At 37.3% G+C, this 15,102-nt stretch overlaps 1 protein-coding gene, 1 long non-coding RNA gene and 2 pseudogenes across 2 annotated transcripts; 2 read left to right on the top strand and 2 right to left on the bottom strand.

The window, feature by feature from the left end:
• Positions 1 to 1,124: 1,124 nt before the first annotated feature.
• LOC145909177 (uncharacterized) lies at positions 1,125 to 2,017 on the bottom strand. The gene is made up of 4 exons (XR_014403114.1): positions 1,867 to 2,017; positions 1,689 to 1,764; positions 1,514 to 1,618; positions 1,125 to 1,282 (listed from the first exon to the last, which is right to left on the bottom strand). It is a non-coding gene; the product is annotated as an uncharacterized LOC145909177 (long non-coding RNA).
• A 389-nt stretch (positions 2,018 to 2,406) lies between these two features.
• LOC145908183 (uncharacterized) lies at positions 2,407 to 14,823 on the bottom strand. The gene is made up of 14 exons (XM_082995394.1): positions 14,667 to 14,823; positions 14,401 to 14,473; positions 12,871 to 13,042; positions 9,658 to 9,786; positions 9,408 to 9,560; positions 9,012 to 9,104; positions 8,646 to 8,923; positions 7,921 to 8,090; positions 7,011 to 7,128; positions 6,594 to 6,692; positions 5,985 to 6,175; positions 5,036 to 5,475; positions 4,476 to 4,595; positions 2,407 to 4,187 (listed from the first exon to the last, which is right to left on the bottom strand). Exons 1-14 carry the CDS (start codon positions 14,755 to 14,757, stop codon positions 3,951 to 3,953), a joined length of 2,364 nt encoding a protein of 787 aa, XP_082851520.1. The 5' UTR covers positions 14,758 to 14,823; the 3' UTR covers positions 2,407 to 3,950.
• Positions 10,535 to 12,602, top strand: LOC145908748 (zinc finger BED domain-containing protein 4-like; annotated as a pseudogene).
• Positions 11,031 to 12,252, top strand: LOC145908777 (zinc finger BED domain-containing protein 4-like; annotated as a pseudogene).
• Positions 14,824 to 15,102: the final 279 nt, after the last annotated feature.

Below are 15,102 nucleotides of genomic sequence, written 5' to 3'. Positions count from 1 at the left end.
CCACTTGTAAACAGTTTGAGAACGCAGAACTTGAAACTTTCCATTAAAAGCAACTCGACACGTGAAGCTTTTCCGTGTGGAACTGCCATTTTTCTCTCTCTGGCGACTTTATTTGTAACTAAATCTTGTTTGTTGGAATTAAGTCGGGTAAAAAGAGTTGAAACGCCAAATTAATCAAAGCACACGTTGCAACATTCAGAAAACTATTTTTCATGTGTTTCTGTATATATACCTTGCAACATATAACATTTTTAACGAAAAAAAAACATATAGTTTAAATAAACGTAGATTAATCAAGCCTCCATATATAACAGGCGAAACAACAGTGTATTAAATTCGCCCTGTAATGTGTGTCATTTCCTTGAAACAATAATATTTAAATTTAGCTGCATCCGCACATTACGAGACGTTGCTTTCGGATATGCTTGTTTGCCATATAGAACCAGATCCCACTCTCCTAATCCGTGGGCCACATTGCAACTGCATCACGTCCTGGATTCCATCTCAGTCTCCATGCCTGTTTCCGCAACTAACAAGGTTTTAGGCGAATTCCAAACCAACGCTCGCGAACCGACGTATTCGTCACGAAATGACTGACACTCATCAGTACTATGTTGAAGATCAGGCAAATCGCGACGGAATCATAGCATTATAAATACATTGCTGGGAGCTCCTAATGCATATAATCTGTGCAAGCTATGAATTCATTACTTACTCGCCCCTCTTAAGGTGATATACCCAAGCCACGTTTACTCTCTATATAAAGTGCATTCATTTTCGTGATGTGGGGCCTTGGGTTTTTGAATTGATTCAGTTTTTTATTCTTTAATCACATTTTCGTAATGTGTTTATTTTTTGAAATAACAAGGGGCTTGCCACCTATCTCCTGTAGTGTATTTTACCTCGTAAGTGATGGAATGTTGGATTTTCAGCCACCCCTTTTTTTACCACTTTTCGTCAAAAATACATTCCCCTTTGGGGGAGAAAGTGTAGATAGCTAGGAATGCTCTATGAATGTCACCTAACACGTATACAGAATCCGTGTTTTATAGCTCCATCACAACAGTGGTATTAAGCAATATGTATCCCAATGAATCAAGGTCGAAGCGATACGTCAAGGGTTGTTGGCACGTAAGCTGGAGGAAGACCTCCGCTGGAGGCGCTACTTCCGCTTGAGTCGGAGTGAATTTTTACAACAGGGGAAAACTCCAGTTTATTGTAGTCCGGCGGTTTGTCATTTTTCGGAGCTCCTGAGGAAAGTTCTCGAAGCTCCTGAGCGTTACTAAGTAACAAAGAAGTTTGCTAAGACTGTCAGTAGACACAATACTTATAGCAGGCTACCAGTGGACTTAATGCCAACAGCAGGCTAAAAGCAAGCCAATTACATAATGTAAGACTTCCTCAAACGGCGGCAACATTAATTAATGTCTGGAAAACACTACGACATTTCCTCTTATTAAGTAAAAAAATATTCGTTATTGAAATAGTTGTTCTTAAAATGAAACCTGAGTACCTTTGATAATTCCTTGTCCTGGAAGATATAAAGGTTGCCAAAAATCCAATCTCGTTCCGTGCACTTTGGCTGGAAGTTGTATCACTTACATCCACGTCTTCGTATCTTCCACAACATAATACAAATTATTGCCAGTTTTTATGTAATACTTTAGGTATGCTGGGTCTGTACTCACGCTGGTGATTTACAGCATATAAAGTACAGCAGCGTAAAGACAGCCCATAGAAATATCGCGACGAAAAACAGAAGTCCTGAAAATACAACATAAAAAATTCCTCTTTTTGACACATGAGTAATATATTTTGCATTTATTGCAAGAAACGTTACTTAAAGTTTCCTATTTTCAAACAAACCGAAGTAGTTGCTATCGAGTTGGTCTGCCTTCGTCCATGCCACCACACATACGAGGCTAAGTACGAAGGCCAGGAAAATAGGACAAGTATCTCTTGGTAAAGTTCGGTCAATTCGAGGATATATGGTTACATACTCATCCGATCTAGAGGCGTTCATTCTTTCGGAATTCTGTCTTCACAGGAAATTTCATCAAATTGAAAACAAATAGTTCGAATGTTGTGTCACAAAGTACATTGTTTGCAAACACTTGATATTTTGTTACGTACGTTTACCAGGGAAAACATACATTTAAATGCATTGAAACAAAACATGCTCTGTATAATGCTCCAATCGTAGGTGAGTGCTGAAAAGTCCAATGAAACCTGGACCATTCAGGGATTTTTTTAACACTGCTCTTAGTAGGATATATCAAACGTTCAACGGTAAGGAAATCCAGTCTTTCATTCAAGTGGCAATTTTTGCTGCATAAAATGCAAGTTGCTATTGGGATAAATTATACAAAGAATTCTCAGGACGAACATTAATTATTTAAGGCCAGGGTGACTGGCCAAATTTATTGCGCGAATTAACGCACGAGTACAAAGCACCCGGAAATTTCGACGAAGAAAAAGAAATTCGACAATTTTTTACAGATTCCCACTTTGCGAAACGCAGTTTATAAACCAACGGAAGATCAAAGAAAACCTTGGAAATATATAAGAACGCTTGGTCGTCAAATAATATCATAACAATATATCAATTAGGGTGATAAGCCATGGCATGTGGTGTTTTAAAACTGTGGATGACCCTAACCTAAGCGAAGAAATATACGTAAAAAATAAGCGAAAAAATATACGTAAAAAATGAAGGAAAGATCCTACAAGTTCCCCGACAAGCAAAAGTGGCGTTTAATTATTTTTGAATTGTTTGCCTCGTGTTTAACCCGTAGCGAAACACAAGAATAAGATTTTGCTACAGCATACAGTTTTATCGGAGGGTATTTTTTTGTCATTCCATACTGGCGAACACACAACAAAAGCTTATTGAAGAATTGTATAAGAACATTTAAGAAACGTTTTCTTTTTAGCTTTCGTGTGCAACAGAAAGGGCCGATTTAAATGTATATATCGCCTCATTATACATCTGTACGTTACACAAGTTTCGTCCCTTTAAGACAAATTGCATAAAAAAAGAATGTAATGAAGTGTATTGTTAGACTTACCACATTACACAAGAATAAAGGCTGTTTTGAGTTGTTGCATGCCACAGACAGACATATGCCGACATGTGTTTGATTTCAAAAATTTTTAAGAAAATTGGCTTTCGTGATTTTGGATAAGAATACGGATAAAAATTTGAACTTTGTGGGGTAGCACATTTTAAACTGTTTAAACTTTGAACACAAGTAAAACAGTTATAACAGGTTTTGGGATGGATGTAAAATAAAACGGTATGGGAAACGAAACTTGTACAGAACAAAGCATGAATAATTGATTAGAAAGTATGATTTTATAGTAAAATTATCACAGAAAGTGAAAGGAAAATCCCGTTTAAATAACCAACCACGATCAAATTCCAGTTATTTTCTGTTTCTAAAAGTGAAAGTCGAAGCTATAAGTTCGCTGGCAAACAAGGAACGTTTTAAACACTACATTGAGTTTATCACTAGTGCATACTTGCTTGCCAGCAGACTTATAGCTTTTGTTCCTCTCCCAACACAAACCATACGGTTTGTGCATCCCAGTGCTTTAAAACAATCTATATATGTGGGGTTTTAGGAAAACCATCTTTTTTCATCATAGTTTGATGCCTGCTGTTTAAACACGGTGGATGAATAAATTAAATTTTACTGAATTAACATTAACTATGTACGGGTAAAGCAGCTTACCGCAAGTTAGTCCATATAAAGTGTACCGCAAACTGTGGGGTCAGAAAAGGTTCCGACACTTTACGAAAGTATTTCACAAAGAAACATTATTTTCAAAAAGGTTAATACCCGTGATTGTGCCAAGATGGTCTATAGGGGTTGTGCACAAGTATGCTTCTTAAAACTCGGTAATCTGGCACAATTGAAAGAAACAAAAACGACGGCGACTTCCAGGCGTTACTCGGCGCCAAAATTGAAATCAACTTCTTCGTCACTGAAATGTGCGTTTATGTGACGTTGCATAAAACTCTCCGAAGCGTCAGTTGTGAAGGTGAGGTTGCAGACAGGGCACGAGTGTCTGTCCGGGGTCTCTGCGCCCATAAAAGCGCGATCTTCGACCAAAACTTCGATCGAACCCGAAGAGCTGCGTCGGCGGGAATTCGTTATATCGGATGAGCGGGATTGTTGGTTCGGCTGTGTGGGGAAAGTAGGATTTTTATTAAAATAAACCACCCAGGTGACTTTAAAAGCAAAACCCTACACTTTTGGAGCTGCAAGAGGGGATTCAGTAACAATATTATGTTTTGTTTACAATGAAATCAACCTTTTTCAACGTCACCTCTTACATCAGCAAAATAACCGATATTTGGATTTAAACATCCTTATCAAGAGGCAACAACACCAACTACCGGATAAGTGGCTATGACTAAGTACATTGCTATTTTTTCACATAATCGCGGTTTGCAAAGCACGGGAACTCACGAGAGAAGATCTGTCGTGAGTTCTTGCTCTGTTTGTAGGTCGATTACTCGGGTGACTCAGAGGAAGCTGTGGAGTTGTTTCATCCGATTCAGACGGATTTCTGTCGCTTGCTCGTCGAACCTAAACATACGCTTTATTTGTTGACGTAACGATCACAAACCGTTAAAAACGTTAACACCTTCTGCGATGATGGACTTCGGTACAAGGTTTATGGTAAATTCCAAAGGTTTGTTACGTTATGTTACACACATTTATTTTATAACCAGTTAAATTTCTACATAGGCTGGATGAAATTGTCTATCTAAACGTTGCAGGAAAGAGCGTGTTCTGGTAAAAAGGGCCAACGCATCTGCCTTTACCTGTCAACAATCCAGAGCGACAAACAACGTGACTTTTTGTTAAACAATGCGACATGTGAGATTAAAAACCATCCTGAAATATACATGTTAACTTTTTGGCGTGTTTCATAAATGCAAATGATCATGCGGGTTGTTCAGTATCTTTTTTGTAACAGAATATCAAACAATATTAATAAGCTTTATTATTGAAACAAATCATACCGCTTGCACTGCAAACTCCTTTGCTGAAAAACTTGCTCCGAGACCTGGCGGATCCCCTGCTTGTCCGGATCCACTGCCAGGTCCCGTGTGTCCGGATGACGAGGCCTGGTCGGAAATGATGTCAAACGAGGGGGAGTACCGAGATGACGAGGTCCCCGGAGGCCAGAGGGCCGACGAATTTCCAGTGGTCGGTTTCTTTCCGGTCTTGGGCCAAACAGCGGCCATGCTGCCATGGTGGTTGACGTCATTACCGAATGACGTAGATGGGGGGTAACGGACGCCCAAGTGTTCGTCAGGAGATCCTCGATGACGTTCGGGAATGGGATTTACAATGGTTGTTTCGCTGGTAGAACTTTGCGAGTCGATTGAGGACGAATCGCTCGGTAGGTGGCGCTGAAGGTGCAGTTTGGTGACGTCACCCGCCGCGGTCTGATCGTTTCCTGAAATTTGAATTGAACATTTGCCTGTGGTCGTTCTGAACACATAGGTCAAGCGTATTGCGGTCGACATCAGCTATAATGTTGTCGCAATCTTCATCCGAATATATAATTTATATTAAATGGTTGACAAGCTGGAATTGACAGCTTGAGTAAAAGTGCTTTAAAAAAGTTCGAAATTATAATCATCATTGGATCAGGCTTCACAAATTTTGGTGCAAACTTTTATCAAATAATTACTTTTTGAACAGATGCCCGAAAACAAATCTAGTATCTGCCGTGAAATACATGATTTACGGGGTTTCAACCATTAAAGTAGCACTTGACAGTAGGCAATTTACTGGAAAAACTGGGTTGTAACAATGTAGCAAATGCGCCGAAAAATCGTTGCCGCAATCGAAAAACCCTCGTTAGTAAGCAAACAATGTGGTGTGGAAAGCCCCAGAGAGGCATGCTGTGTAGACATACCAGGCGGCGAAAAAGAGGAACCGAAACGCAAGTAAGCGGCATACCTGTTGCAGTTGTGTAATAGGAACTCGGGGTATCTTGATCTGCGGCGTGATTGACTGGATGCAAGACCTCGGCCTGGTTGCGTAGATTGCTGAATGCGCTTTCCACGTTATCTGGACCCTTCGGAATTTCGATTTTCACCGGAGGGGGCGTGTGGTGGGCGTTGCCCGGTTCGCGGACGGCGTGAATTTGCCTGCGCGTGAAAAGAGGAACCTCGGGTAACCTTGGTTTCGAGATGGTGCATTGAAAATGGTTTGAAAGGAAGAAGGTTACGGGGGTGTACGTTAACCCGTGATGTATAAACATACCACCGGTAATTTAATACAGCAGTGGTTGTCAACTTTTTCTACTAATTGTAGCAACTATATTTTCCACCTATTATGTGTGCAACGGCAGACCCTATTAAATATCAAGGAGATTACCTGAATATAATACCCCGAATACCGCAAGGTTTAACAACGCCATAAACAGTGCATGCCTATAACACAATGTGGTAGAACCATAAAGGTGACTGTACAGTTCAGTCAACGACAGACCACTTAAAAGAAGCACTTCCTGTTTTTCGAACATGAGGAAAGTTTGTTTGTTTAAAAAGCAAAGTCACCATTTACCTTGAAACTGCGAATCTTGAATTTGGAGGTAGGAACATGCTGTTGTCATTTTGTAGCCTTGACAAATCAAACGATGAAGCAGGACCATCAATTATTTGTCTGTCGACAATTTTATTTTACAACGTTAGCAAAGAAAATACTTGTTGACAAAAATGGACAAGAGTATTTAACTTAATAATTATATACTTTAAAATATTTACACATAAGGTATCAGAAGGTATTTTACACAATTCCTGCTTGTTTATATTTATTTACAGTTTTTCAACAAAACTGACAGGTTTGTAAATCATCATGATTACATTTTGAAGCGGGATTAGAAAAAAATTTAGAAATACAAATTTGCCATGAGTGTTATCATTAGATCAGTTTATTTTTTAGTTTGTATGTGTTTCGTGGACTGTTCTACATTGATCATACCTTTGGTCTATGCTGGGGTCATTTGAGGAGGAACCCATGCGAGTAACAGTGTTTTCTGTGCATTGAACTGGCATGATCATTGAGCCATTGCCATTCACCATTGGGTTTACACCTGGAGCTGAGAAAATAGAAATCATAACTACATGGAGAATGTCAAATGCTTTTAAGCTCATAAATAAATTGACTATACAATAGATTGATGTTCCACCACAAAGTGAAATATTTTCAGTGTTGCTGGTTAATCAGCTGGACTGGACTCAGTCTCCACCCACACAGAAAGCTTAAAACAGTGTGTACTGCCTACAGCTAAATTGACTACTTTTTTACAACAACAGCAAAAAACAAGACATTGTGCTTTAACCAAAAATTTCACATTCAACATTAGTTTGTCCACCAAAACTCAATTCCTTCTTTTGTACTTGATTTTATATTTTTGTTTTTTCTTATGGAAGCGTGGCTGGGGTTATTTGGAAAACAAATATCCTTTTATAATTGTTTTATAAAATAAATGGAATAAAAAACATTAGACCAAATCAGAGTGAGGCTAAAAAATCCATAAAAGGCAGTGAAGAGAACAACAATATATAATAGGCTTGACCTTATACAACAAACATAAACCAGTGGATTTCCCCAATAATGTGGAATGTAATTGATCTGATGTCAGTAAATCACACAGCAGGCTTGCACGGGGATTTTTAAATATCATTGTGGGTTTTGTGCTTTAAGTGAATGAAATTTGACGGAGTAAAAATCAACCACCAAAGATAGGAATTTTGCTTAAACGTAATCCAGCCCACCCTATGCATTCACATGCCCCTGAACACAGTAGAAATGGGAAACGAAGGTCTGACAAAGTGTCATGGCCAATTGGAGAATAAACCTACGCTGTTAGAGGTAAAAAACTACTCACTCAAAGTTGAATAATCAATAGAGGAAAGAGATTCAACAATTCTTGGATCGTCGCATAACCTTGATAACATACTGGATTGCTGGGAAGCTTGTTGCTTAAGGTTGGCAATCTCTTGTGTCAGTGAACTTAATTCAGCAACTAACTCCTGGGCGTCTATATCACTGTACCCACTGAAATATAAATTTGTTGCTGTAAATTTGTGGCAGGCTGTTTGTCTCATATTAAACTGTAGTTAAGTTGTGGAAGGTACAGTATTACTGTACAACAGCACTTGGAACAAATGCATATGCAAGTCACAAATTTAGACTCTTATATGTAGATTTCTAGGGGTCGAACAGAAAAGTTATTTTCTGAAATGGTGTCGCATAGAAAGCTGTCTTTTAAAATGAAATCGCAGAACAAAAACGTTTGAAAAGTCGTGCAGTACAAAATTATACTGTTAGTGTCCAGTTGATATGGGAAATGGGCAATTGCGATAGTGTAATAGTTTCAGACGGGTAATGACTACATTTTAATTTAGCACATTTCATTAAAATTTAGACACAAAGCAAGTCATAATCATAAAGCTTACTATGCCCAAACATTATAACGGGACAAAATATGAAAATAAAAACTAAATAATGATATGCCACTTAAGACTTGATTTAATAGTTCTGAAACATACTAACCACAACACACCCGCCAGAAACATAAAAACCTGCATTACCAACACTGACACAACCAACCTGTTGCTGTCACTGTCAATATCTTGATCTTCAAGTCTTTGTTGGTGTAACTGTGACATACTAAGGGGCACACCAGTCGACAAATGAAAGTTTCTTAGTTCGTGTTGTAAATTGGTGAGCTCCTCTGCCAGTTTTACTCTTTCCTCTTGCTCTTTGAGGACTTTGCCTTCCAGTTCTGAGACCTTGTTTCTATGGAGTTCATCACGCTGCTCTAGAAGGTCTTGTGTGATTTTCCGTTGCTTTTCTTGATCTTTGTGCAGTTCTTGAATCACTTTGTTCTAAAATGAGGACAAAAGTATAAACTTAGGTACAGATAAAACGTTGGTTGCGAGTTTTATTATCATGACAATGTGTGTATAACTGTACCTTTTCCACCAAGGCTCGTTGCAAATCCGCGATCGTGCTTTCCATTTCATGATGTCTTTTTTCTGCGGCTCGCAAAACTTGTTCATGGAACTCCTAATATGACAAACCATAAACCATCAGTGTTCAATCTCTGCTTAAAATTCATTATGTGAGTGTTTCACTCGATCAATATCATATTTACTCAATAATAAGCTGCCTTCAAATGTAAGCTGAACAAACGGTAGAGGAACTAGCTTTACAAGCTGAGGCTTACAATTAAGTAAATATGACAATAATAATAACACTTTACCATTATAATCCATTACTTTAAGGGGAACCACAGAAAAAAAGGTGTTTAGTCTTTAAATTGCAAAAACAATGTTCTTTTTTAGACACAAAGCATTGCTAAATAATTACTTTTTCTTTTTCAAGCTCTTCCTTTGCCATTTCTTCCTTGTCGCGGAGATCATTAGATGTAAGCTCTGCTTGCTGAAGCTGTTTTTTCAAATCCTCTTGCACTGAATGTGCTCGGAGTACGTCGTCTCTCAAAGACTGGTCTTTAGCAGCATTCTGACAAACAACACAACATGCAATATTGATCCATAAAAACCAACAAAATCATCAAATCTACACTTGCAAAAGTACAGCAAACATTATGTTAATATACCTGGGACTTTGCCAGTTTATGTTCCATTATTCTCAGTTCGTCTCTCAGCTTTTCACATTCTCTAGCCTTATCAGTATATGATTCCCATGCTTTATTGAGATCACTTTCCTGTGTGTGGTTCATTGTAGTCTGTTCATTGCATAAAAAATCACGAGTACATAAACCACTGTTATGGTTGGGAAAATCAAAAAAGGCTTGTTGTTATCCCTATAGCATACTGTGTAAACAAAAAAGACAACTATACACCATAATTAGTTTATTAATTACACACACATCACCTATTATATAACAGTAGAAACTAAGTACTTTGTAAATGTATACTATGTATTACCAAAGAGCAATCAATGTTGCAATCGGTACTAAACTTACATATGAGTGAAAGGTACACAGACGGTATATATATAATTAAGTACAAAACATGAAATTAATCAACTTAAAAAAAGCTACAAGCAGTTGGGGATGGGCAATTTAGAAACACCTAAGGATTCGAATCCTAAACTATCCGAATCCAAATTGTCTTCAAACAGAATAATAGGTTTCGTTGTTTATCTTCCATCTACACTTCACCACATAAACTTGATGACGTATTTTTTTAGTACGTTTCGTCAATCGTCTGCTCTAGTTTTGACGTGAAACGAGAAAATAATCTTTTCGATTGACTTTTACGGTAATGATCATTCTTAGTGCATATCGTTAAGTTGCGACAAAGCGTTAGGACAAAACGCTCAAAGAATGTTGCACCAGCAGTGCGACACAATGACGTTTTAATGCGTAACAATAGCAAGTATTAACTTATTATTCACTTAAAACAAGGCATTGACAAATTAAGAAAGCTGCTACCTGGAACGTACCTAAAGATTAAGTGCAGTTTAGAGAAATGCCAGTAAAATGTAAAACTTGAAATGTTTGGGATCATTTTACTTTAATATCTGAGAAACGTGCAGTGTGCAAGCACTGTAATTTGGAGATAAGCTATTGTAGCAGCACAGGTAGTCTGTTAAAACACATAATGGCAAAGCACGTCTTTGTTGATCTGAGTCAATCAAGTAACAATGATATTCCAGGTTGTTCTTGAAAGCAGCCGAAACTAACAGATTTTGTTAGAACTCCAGTGACTCCTACACGCTCAAAAAAGATAACAGAACTAATTTTAAATGCTATAGTTGGCGATCTGAGACCTATCAGCCTTGTAGAAGAAGAAAACTTCAAAAAGCTTCGAGATGAATTAGCACCAGGCTATGACATGCCCAGTCGCCGTACATTTACAAGGAGTATAGAAGAAAAGTTTTTGAACTGCAAAAATGAGGATGCGTCAATTATTGAAATGCGCCAAATACGCTGCAATAACAACAGATTTGTGGTGCAGTGTAAAAATGCAATCGTTTCCTGGCGTTACCATTCATTACATGGATGAAAATTATGTAATAGTCAACATGGTTCTTGCTACCAAAGAAGTTCATGACACACTTTCGGGAGATCACATTGCTTCGTGGTTGGAAGCGGTAATCGAGGACTACGAGTTGCCGCCGAATAAAATCGTGGCAATTGTTACCGATAATGGCGCAAAGATTGTGAATGCTTGCAAAAAGTTAAATGAAAAGTATGGATGGATCCATGTGCGCTGTGCTGCACACACGTTGCAACTTTGTTTAAAACGTGCTTTCGAAATTACACAAATCAAATCTGCAATAGGTAAGTTGATCACTATCCTTTTTCAAATAATTATTAATATTAAATTGTTTTACTGGAAAACAACACTTTAAAAATGATTTAGGTGCAGCCAGACATCATGTCACTTTCTTCAGGCAATCTTCCAAGGCTAGTCAAGCTTTGAAGTCAGTACAAGATGGTCAAAGCACACTAGAGCTTGTGCTCGATGTCCCAACAAGGTGGAACTCGACTCACAGTATGCTTGAAAGGTTGTGCAGTCTGCAAGCACCTGTACGCCAAGTCCTTTGCAATGCACAAATTGTAAAACCAGGAGCATCTGCTCATTTAGAACTAAGGGACTGTCACTGGAGTTTAATCCAAACTTATCTGAAAATCTTAAACCTATCAAAGTAATGTAATGTTTGCTGATGTCTACAAGCATATAGTTTGTGTTTTCATAACTTATTTGGTTGCAGCTGGCTACTGATTACTTGGAGGGTGAAAAATATGTGTCAATTAGTGGAGTCATACCTATAATCAAAGGTTTAACTCAAAAATTTGCTCCATCTGAAGAAGATTCCCATACTTTGGAACTTTTTAAGGAAACAATCCTAAACCAGTTGCATGATAGATTTGGTTTTGTCTTTGACAATCTTAACTCAAATTACGATCCCTCTTACTGCCACATGAGTATTGCAACATGGCTCGACCCTAAATACAAGGTGAGCCATTTTAAAAGAGTGGAGGGAATTCGTGTAAGTTTGTTGTTTACACAAAACTATTTCAATTAAATTTTACAAAGAGAATTTTGTTTTTTCTTTAATGTTAAAGGAGCTGTCGAGTCAGAAATGTTTACCCTAATACAGCGATGTACAGAAATTCGCAATAGTGGTGACAGCAACAACTTTGCAGAGCAGAATCATTGCTTTAGACATGGTAATGCCGACACTTTGGATGAACTACTGGGTTGTGGTGTTGAGTGAGATGTCACCAGCAATGACATTGAAGACACAGATGATGGGAATTCAAATATAACCACAGCAAATGGAGACTACCTTAACCTAAATATTTAGCCAAAAAATGCTGACAAACTGGACTGGTGGCAAAAAAATGCTGAACAGCTACCACTATTGAAAGAAATGGCCTTAAAATACCTGTGTATACCTGCAACGTCAGCATCTTGTGAACGATGCTTTTCAAGTGCAGGCTTAACAGCCACAAAATTACGCTCTCGCTTGACTGGCAAGCACATAGAAAGCCTTAATATATTGCACTGCAATAAATTTATTCTTTGATTCTTTGTTGTTGCAATTGTGTAATAAATTCTTTCATGTTTACTGTGCAACAGTGCAGAAGTAATAACAAAAACAGAATAGGATTCTGGATTCGATTTAACTATTCTAGAATAGTAAATTGTTCTATATTGCCCATCCCTACAAGCAGTACACTTTGTATTGTTTGAATCTTAAGTATGCAATTTACAACAAAATATCATTAAAGTTCTTTGCCAGAAGAAAGTTACATTACTTTGGGCAACTACAAAAGAAAGGAATATAAACCTACCAACACGCCGTTAGGGCCCTTCTTTGTTGAGTTTAAACGTTTATGGAGACTTTTGTTCGTCAATTCCAAGTCTTTGTATTTAGTTTTCAAATGATCATAGGCAGTTCCCAGAGCATAATGGGACATAGACAAATGTTCACTTTCAGCAGTTGAATTGTTTTCTAGTGGTGAACTGCAAAACATAGATTAATTTTGATTTAATCCATGGCCAAACATTCAATTTATGTATGCATGGTATAAAAGTGGAATATTTATTGCAAAATATGGAAAATACATTCTTAAAAGGCAAATTTGGCTTATTTGCATTTAACAATACACGGCTCAATATCAGAGAAACCATTCCCTTCGTAGTATGCAAAGCAGATTAGCCAATTCACAGTACACACTTAAGTAAACAATTGGACATTTCAATACTGCTGTTTGATTATGGTGGTTGTATGTTTTGAGAATACACATGTTATGGTGTGGTTCCTGCTTATTTCTGCATTAGTCACAACAGCTGGTAAAGCAACTTTTACTTCCGGTTAAGAGCTGAGTGATTGATGAATCAATCAGCATTAAACCAGACCTACAGACTCCTTTCAAAAATTTTATTTTTGCCACAAAGCTTCCTGTACTATATAGTGATTTGCACACGAAAATATGGTTTTAAATATTAAGATAATGTGTGACACACAAAACAATCATTGACATTTAATGATGGACATTCCGTACATCTAACAGCCTTTACAACTATACTGTTTCCAACACTTCATCCAACTATCACCAACTTTTTGATGAATTTTAACCGTTGACTGACAACAACAATTATTCATTACTGTGATACAACTTGATTCAATATTTTACTTGCCATCGACATTAACCAACAGTAGCAGTTAAACCACTCAGGGAAATTTTTCAGACTACCAGTCGATCGTCTAATTTCACTTACAAATCACTGGTATTGCAACTGAAATGTGATACCACTGAAAAAGGCCCTGGGGCAATTTTAGTACAGCATGGCCAGAGCACTAAAAAGGATGCCGCATTGTTGATAGTGCAGAGATGCTATGACGCATAGAAAAGTTTTTGGCAATATAGGGATTTGATCAGTAAATAGTGATAGAAATCCTTGCCTGTTAAGTTTAGCAAAATGTGTAAAAAATATCTGATAAAAGATATCAAGAGATATACAATGATGAAAAGATTATATGATAAGGGCAACTGCTTTAATAACCTAAAAGTTTATATAAACAGTTATATACATTATACTGCTATTTTTGTTGCCAGGCATACTAATTAATCGGAATTGCTCTTCTGGCACTTAGTTTCTCAAGTGTTTATTGGAAACCAACGTTATGTCCATAACCCTGAAGAAGTCTCGCCGGATGACAGACGAAACGTTGGTTTCCAATAAACACTTTAGAAACTAAGTGCCAGAAGAGCAATTCCGATTAATTAGTTATATACATTGATAATGACCAAGTTCCTAAACAGGCTTCCAAAAACAAATCAGAATAATGTAGTCATTCAATGAAAGAAACAGCAAACCTTTCAAATGGATCCACATGTGAGTAGTTTGAAGGGAGGTATGTGTTGTGAGTTAATGAGTTAGCGTGACCACCTACAAAATACAATGGATTAAAGTAACTTATGACAAATAAAGCAAATAGCAACTTTTGACAAATAAAACAAATATGCACACAGCAATTCAACTTAAAAAGAAACTTTTGTTAGAGAACAAGATGGACATTAATACAAGAAAGCACAAAACGCATCATGGGTCCTTCATAAATTATTTACACAAGAATTTATACCTTGCGGTCGACTTATAATGCTGTATTCAGATTCGGTGTGAAAACTCTGAGGATTTTCATTATGTTCAACAGCAAACATATGTTCCATCATTCAAGTAAGTTGCATGTTAAACAACACAGCAGTCGTCATTCGGTGAAATAATCCAACATACAACAAAGCACTAAATAAGGAAATTAGGATTTATGTAAAAATAACACTTTTGTTGCTCCACAGTATTTAACTGGTAAATATTTTCTATTTTGTTTCAGTTTTCAAAATCACAAGCACAACTTAATACATTCATCATTCATGATTAAGCTAAATCTATTTATTGTAACAATAGATTAGTTGTTCTGTTTATTGGATAGATATCTGGCTGTATATTACCACTGCCTAACTCTGCTGACTATTGCTATTAGCTGGCTACCACCTTTCCTGCTCAATTTCATTTATTAT

Source organism: Ascidia mentula, chromosome 7, assembly GCF_947561715.1.
Source record: "Ascidia mentula chromosome 7, kaAscMent1.1, whole genome shotgun sequence".
NCBI classification, from domain to species: domain Eukaryota; kingdom Metazoa; phylum Chordata; class Ascidiacea; order Phlebobranchia; family Ascidiidae; genus Ascidia; species Ascidia mentula.
Note: the sequence above shows the minus strand (reverse complement) of the source record. Positions and strands in the feature narration are given on the sequence as shown.